A 7804-nucleotide genomic window follows, 5' to 3' on the forward strand; every position below is an offset into this window, starting at 1 on the left:
ACTACTTCTCATCAAAGGTTTTCTTCATAACTTGGTACCATTTTCTGAAATCAAACTGCGGTTTATCTTCTTTGTGTTCTTCATTATATGTTTCAGCAAGCCCAGAGTAAGACCATTCTAATTTGTCATCCAGCAAAAAGAGTAGTTTTAACACTACCACAATGACAGCCACAGCCTGCACATCGTATTTAACTGTCCTTTTCTTTTTAGCTATAGGATCAAATGTCAGGAAGTCCACTTCTCCGATTCCAGTCATCTTTACCACTTGGCAGGTCAAACTGTGCATTTCGTCAGGGAGATTGAACTCCAGTAAATATTTCATGCACAAGATGTTGGGATGAAGGTAGCAATCTTCAGTTATGTCTGGAAAACGAGGTAAATCTAAAAATATGGCGACTTCAATCATGTTTTTATAGATGTCTTCATAGTCAGGCCAAGACTCACTCAGGATAGTGTTTTCTATTTCCATCCATTTGTATGCAAAATTCAAGAAGTCCTTGTTTTTTACTGCTGAGTAATACTCTAATATGTATATATTCCATACTTTCTTCATCCATTCTTCCGTTGAAGGGCATCTAGGTTGTTTCCAGGTTCTGGCTATTACAAACAATGCTGCCATGAACATAGTTGAGCATATACTTTTGTTGTATGATAGGGCCTCTCTTGGTTATATTCCCAAGAGTGGTATTGCTGGATCCAGGGGTAGGTTGATCCCGAATTTCCTGAGAAACCGAAACACTGCTTTCCAGAGTGGTTGCACAAGTTTGCATTCCCACCAGCAATGGGTGAGTGTACCCTTTACTCCACAACCTCTCCAGCAAAGGACAATGGGAAGAAGCAAGGGCCAAATATTATTGGAAAACCAAAAGACCGATCTACCGTTCGCACATCGACAAGGCAGTCGCTTATAAGAGAAGAGAAATGGTGAAGAATCTTCAGAAGCAATTCAGTGCCCTGCTCGGCACAACACCTGTGGTGGAAAAGAAGGCCCCTTCAAGTTTTCAGTTCAGCTGGACTGAAGGAGACACCTATAGCCCTTGTTTCCATGGACATAGCCTCCAGGGACTCCTGATAACGAAAGGCCAGTCCTTGATAACCAAGAACTCACTGTATTGGCTCAGTACCCAGAAATTCTGCAAAAGCTACTGTAAACATGTGACAACCTATGAAGAGTCAAACTTTTCTCTGAGTTACCAGTTTATACTAAACATCTTCTCGTTCTTACTAAGAATAAAGACTTCTGTTCTCCATGAAGAAGTGAGCTTAATTGAAAAGAAACTTTTTGAAAAAAAATACAATGAATCAAAAAGGAGGTCAAGACCCAAAAAAGTAAGAAGACACTGAGAACCAGAGAAGGGTGTGCTCTATAGGATAACATCGGATCTTAGGGAATTGTGGGAAACACATTATTCTATACACATACATGTTGATATATATCTTTATATGCATTGTAAAATATGTGAACTTTGAATTATTTTCATAAATGTTTTTTTTCAGGAAAGTAAAAAATTGTGTAAATGACAAAAAAAAAAAAGTAAACTACTTCTCCCTTGTTTTCAAAATAAATTGTATGGACTGAATAATTTTATTCATTTTGCCATAGAGAAATCTAGTGCAAATCTTCATGCATTTTCTCATATATCCTAAATTACACAATAATGTGTAATTTCCATTGATTGCCTTTTTATATCATTATTCTTTGTTCCATTTTTCTAACTAAATTCAGATGTCTAGTGTTCCTACTTCCAGTTCTATCAATGCTAATCCTCTAAGCATCGAAGCCAGGTTAACATTTCAAACACGTGTCTGATCTGTAAAGACAAGTCATAGGATGGAAGATATACATTATCACAAATAGGAAAAATGGCCCTGCATACATAGTAAATCGTATGCTTTAAAAACTCATAAGAGGAAAGGCAAAAACATAGTAAAATATAAGAGATGTACAGAGACATTTTTCCAAAATCTATGAACACAAAATATTGTATACTTAAATATTAATGCTAACAAAATACACTTATGGATATATGTGCATTACTAATTGACATCATTCAAGAACAGTAGCTGATTTAAATACATTAATACTATAGTAAAGCACTTGTATCAACCTGATGGGATAATATAAACTAGATATTGCAAGCAAAAAGCATAAAAATAAAGCAAACAAAAGACACAAAACATATGATCATAAACAAGAAAGATGTTTAAATAGTTCAACAATGTTTATTTATAAAAATAAATGCAAACAAACTAAAAGAAATATGTCACATCATAGTGAAGGCAACATGTAATGAATATACCCAATAATATCCTAAATGTTAAAAATAGCTCAGAGAATTTCTTTAAATAAGGAGTGACATAATATCAGCATTGTCTTTATTCAATAAAGTGTTTGACTTCTTATTAGCAATATTACAATATTAAATTATATATATGTGTGTGTGTGTGTGTGTGTGTGTGTGTGTAAGGGGAGAAGGCAAATTATTCTGACTTTCAGAAAATGTGATCAAATACTTAAGTCTTTAAAGACTTATCTAGAAAATTGAGATCTGACTTTCACTTTTAGCAGCATAGTAAAATCCAAAAACTTAAAACATACAAATTAGCATCTTGAGTACTATAAATAACAGATATGCAGAGAAAATGTTCAGGGAAAAATCCAATTCAACAAAGCTTTAAAAATCTGGGAGTAAACTGAAGCAATGAAGTAAAAGACATCTACACAAATACTTCAAAATTCTGCAACAAAATACTAAAGACACTAGATGATTGAAAGATTTTCCATGTTTATCACAGAAACAGAAAAAAGTATAATAAACTGCATGTTGAAACACAAAAGTTCCCAGGTAGCCAAAATGTTCCAAGCAAAATGAGATATGCTTTTGTTATTTCAATATTTTGCTTCAGATTCCACAGAAAAGGTGTCAGCTTTAAAAAACAGCAAGTTATTGGCAAAAAACACAAACCAGTGGGATGGGGACAGAATTTTGAATGTATCCATAGTGATGCGGTCACCCATTTTTCTTTGCAAAGATATCAAAGCATACTTTGGAGAAGAGAGCCCTGTCAACATCTGCTCCTAGGAAAATTGGAAACTAATATCAAGAAGAATGAACTAGAACTCTGTCTCTCATGCTGTTCAAAACCAAGCTCTAAATGGATTGATGGCCTTAATGTAGATTAAAACAGTAAAACAGCTGGAGGAAAACACTTTAAGATAAAGGCACTGTTGTGCGCATGCTGAAAAGGACTCCAAGAGCTCAGCAGAGTTTAAGAGCAAGTATTGACAAAAGGGATCAGGACACAGAAAAGCCTCTGCACAACCCAGGAAACACAAGAGTGAAGAGGAAGATCTCACTAAAGGAATAAAACTTTGCTGACTATACACTTCAAAGAGAATGATATTCTGGAATATATTGGTAACTCAAAAATTGAATGCAAAAATAATCCAATTAATAATAGAAAAATGAATTGAATACAGGTCTCAAAAGAATCAACGGAAATGACCCATTAATACATGCAAAAATGAAGACCCCTATCTATTAAGACAATGCAATTTGAAACAAAGATAAGGTTCCATTTCATCCTAGTCACAAAAGTGATCAATAAGACAAAATGTAACAACAAATATTGATGAGGACCTGAGGAAAGAGGAGTCCTTAAGCATCACTTTGTGAATGAAATTAGTGAAGTTCTCATAGAAAATAGTAATTGATGGTTTTCAAAAAAAATAAAAATAGAACTATCTTATGATATATTTTTATTGCTACAGGACATTTAAGTAAGCACAAACACAGAGACTCCTGAACATCTCTATATGTAGTACACTCTACAATAACCAAGTTGTGGAAACAACTTAGCTGTCTATCAACAGAAAAAAGAAAGTAGGCATCACATTTTTTATTATCAATAGAATTTTATATAGTTCTATAGAAAAGGAATTTATCTCTTGCATGACAATGAATATACATGAAGAACACGTTAAGCAAATAAGCTAGGCTAGGTAAAGCAAATTCCAATGTTTTTCTTAAAAATTGTGTGTGTGTGTGTGTGTGTGTGTGTGTGTGTGTGTTAACATGAAAATAGAGTGTAGCCTCTTTGGGAGAAGAAAGGCGATAATGGAATTTAGATAAGGGGAAAGGAGGGTGGATAGGGAGATCTGAGTACTGTAGGACAATAGATATGTGGGAAAATATCATAAAGTAAATCTTTATTAGATTAGTGAGATTACTGAGAAGATAAAAGTACTGCCTGCCCCTCAAGAGGACCAGTTTTTTATTTCAATTCCCAAAGAGCTGCTAACAAGCATCTGTAACTCTAGTCCTGGGGAATCAACACCCTTTGCTGACGTCTGCATTCACTACAAGTATATGGTGTACAGACATACATGGAGACAGAACACCCAACACACAAAATGATAAATAAACAAAAACTCTAATAAAAAGAATCCCATTACCCTTTCAAGTGGAATGAAAAAGACAAAAATGGTCTAGTAATACTTTAAATCTTCAATGTTCCTGTTATCTGGAACAAAGATTTACTTTATAGTGTGGCACGTACCTTTTGTTTATAAGTACAGTATTTGTCTTACTTCATCTTCTTAGTTCAGTTTTTAATGAAATCACACATTTAATTAAACTCATGTAGTTTCCAGACCCTTCTGTCTTTATTTCACGTGAGCCACATGGCAGAGAGTTACTCATCATTACTCTGATGGCTACAACTTCGATTTACTACTTTTTTATTTTTTAACTATAATAAACAATCATGAATTCTCATTACCACTCAATATTAAATATATAACCTGGTTTCTTTAAGGGAGCAATGAAGCAAGGCACCATTCAAATTAGATTTTTTTTCTGAATAGTTTCTTTATAGTGTTGTTTGGAAATCAGTCAAATTTTTAATCAAACTTATTATAAGGAATATTGATACATCTTAGTAAATAATTTCTCTCTCCCCCACCTTCCTTCTTCTCTTCTTTCCACAATGCAAATGCTCATAATTTCTACATCAAGAGATACCAGTATGGCAATCATCCCTCAAGTTTAATTCACCTTCCATTTGAGCATCTGCCATTAGGCCTGTCTCTGTTACAGACATACAATACTGCCCTGTCAGTCACATTTACTAGAGCATCCTGTTCTAAGTTCCTCTGCCCCGTTCTCTGTACCCCATACACATTCACTGTAATTAATTATGTCTCTATTGAGTAAAAATTCAATTAAAATGAACAATATTGTCATACAAAATACTTGTATTAAAATTAAGCAATATTTTTTTTAAATTAACAATGAAAGTTCAATCTCCTGAGAGTTTCTTTTTATCACTTGAGTTAAACTGCCAAAATAAGGACCCCACTTCAAGTCCACAATCCTCCAGTATCAGCATCAGAAAACACATCTTAAAGGGTATTCTTACAATGGCTTTTGTTAACTTCTTGGGATTTTCAGGCTGCAAAAGTCTCTTCCATGTTAAAATTTGAAAAATTCATTTTATTAAATTATTAAACATTACAGGTAAATAATTTTCTCTTTTCCCTAAGTATCTGGAAATATTATAAAGAAAACACAGATTATCCTGCTATAATTCTACACCATATTTCTGCCACACACTTCATTTCCTCTCAAGAAACATTCAACTTGTCTTTTGAAAACCATCATTCCTATGTGTTCCCCGAGCAATGTCTTGCCATTGTCAATGCTCCAGCATTAAAGAAGAGCCATTTCGCCAAATCTTCTTGGAACTCACCAGAACACCTAGTCATGTTTTTTTTTTTTCTACAAAACTAGTATTTTGCTTTGTATTACAAATTCATTTGCTTTGACTGCATTTTATAGGCAATGCTTACTTCATATGAAATGAATTGATATGTGTTTGATGTGACACCTATCAGCATCATGCACCCATGAGTTAATGAGCTTTTGGATATTGAGCATGCAGTTCTATTTTGTTCAAAATTTATAGTCAATTGGCTACTCTGAAATAATCCCACCACTATGCACTTGCAATCTCTTCTTGCTCAGCATGTGTGCTTTTTTATTTGTAGAGTTCATAGAAGCTTAAGAACACTGCTGTTTTTTATCCTTCAGAAGTCTACATAAAGAACAGTATTCCTTTTTATTATTATGGTAGGGATCATTGTAATGAGATTTTTAACTGACATTACTTGACGCAGAGAAAATTAAATTACCTTTTAATGCTTTTGTCGTTAATTTTGCCACTTATGTTAAATATTGTGTTACCTTTTCCAGGCCTTAAAAAAAAAAAGACAACAATGTTTAGGTGTTTATCATGCCTCTTTTTACATTTTTATCTATGGTTTTAAAATTTTTAATTTTAAGATGGCAAAATAACTTTAATATGATTTTTACCATAAAACACGAAGGTTTGAACAAACATGTCAAGAAAACAAATATCCTAAAATATTTTTTATTAATATTCTTGACAATTATTCAGATATTATCATCTTAATGTGCTTCAGTGGTTAAATCAACTTAATTCAAATGGAATTTATAAAGTCGGGACATACTTGATTATATGCATTTGTTTATGTGTGGTGCTGAGAGAGTATTAGACACAATAGGCTAAAAGGAGTAAGATAAACTTGTTTTCCAAGGTCAATGGGTCTGCGCTCCTAAAGACAAAAGAGTAAAACAAATTGAGTGTTTCAATGTCAGCTAGGTCTATCAACCAGCATTACAAGCGTGTATGTCTAAGACACCTACTGGTTATAAAACAAATCCCTAAAAGTTCAGGCTTATTGCTTCTCACTGGGTCACTGTAAAACCTTTGAATCCCATATGGAACCTTTTATTTCAAAATCAATGCTGGTGCTGTTTGAAGTGAATGGTGCTATCGCTGGGCCAATGTTGAAGTGGTTAGAAAGGATTACAGGTGCTGGAATTCAACTGCTAGGGAGCTTTTCAAACATTCAAGAACAACCACAAATGGTACCTTTTATGAAATATACTCAGAAACTTTGTACCAATTCATCTATTCCTGATTAACTTTGTACTAATTCACGTATTCCCATTAGGACTTCCATGGATCTTGTAGGAAAACATTTTCATTTTTCCCAAATGGGGAATTCAGTTTGTCAAATGGACACACAGGAAACCACATTCTGAAGCTGGGATGCAGATATATGAGAAAGGAGAAAATAATTTCAAGCCTACCAATAGCTCAGGACTGAGGTATTATAGGGGTTTACAGTGGGTAGCTATATGTAGTTTGAAAAAATGAACCCCAAAATGCATATTTACCTCCAGCTGCATACACAGGTCTGTGATTGAATGTGAACATTGGGAGGCAGTAAGGTATGATAGTACACACCAAGGGCGTCTGTGATTGAATGTGAACAAAGGGAGGCAGTAAGGTATGATAGTACACACCAAGGGCGTCTGTGATTGAATGTGAACAAAGGGAGGCAGTAAGATATGATAGTACACACCAAAGGGCATTTGTGATTGAATGTGAACAATGGGAGGCAGTAAGGTATGATAGTACACACCAGGGCGTCTGAACTTCTGAAGTGTTAAGAAGGCCATATCCCTTACACATGCTACTCTAATGAGAAAAACAGGCAAAAGGAAAATTCAACTCAGTTTTTGACAACCCATATTTCCTTTCCTGTGTGTTCTTTGTGCATGAGTCTCTACCCTTCATATGCATTCAGGAACACTGTCAATGCAGGCACTGCTATGAGGTATCCAGCTTTGACAAGTGTTCTGGGGATTCAAATTCACATCTTTACACATGCACGGCAGCAACTTACTGAGCAATCTTGGCAGCATGAAAGTAG

The 7804-nt window shown here is 34.4% G+C and overlaps 1 protein-coding gene across 1 annotated transcript; it reads left to right on the top strand.

Annotated features, from left to right (window-relative positions):
- Positions 1 to 337: 337 nt before the first annotated feature.
- LOC121435682 (TATA box-binding protein-associated factor RNA polymerase I subunit B-like) lies at positions 338 to 1504 on the top strand. The gene is made up of 2 exons (XM_041635149.1): positions 338 to 375; positions 819 to 1504. Exons 1-2 carry the CDS (start codon positions 338 to 340, stop codon positions 1342 to 1344), a joined length of 564 nt encoding a protein of 187 aa, XP_041491083.1. The 3' UTR covers positions 1345 to 1504.
- Positions 1505 to 7804: the final 6300 nt, after the last annotated feature.

The sequence above is a fragment of the Microtus oregoni genome, unplaced genomic scaffold (genome assembly GCF_018167655.1).
Source record: "Microtus oregoni isolate MIOR12 unplaced genomic scaffold, Mior012 000046F_ref0000063, whole genome shotgun sequence".
NCBI classification, from domain to species: Eukaryota; Metazoa; Chordata; class Mammalia; order Rodentia; family Cricetidae; genus Microtus; species Microtus oregoni.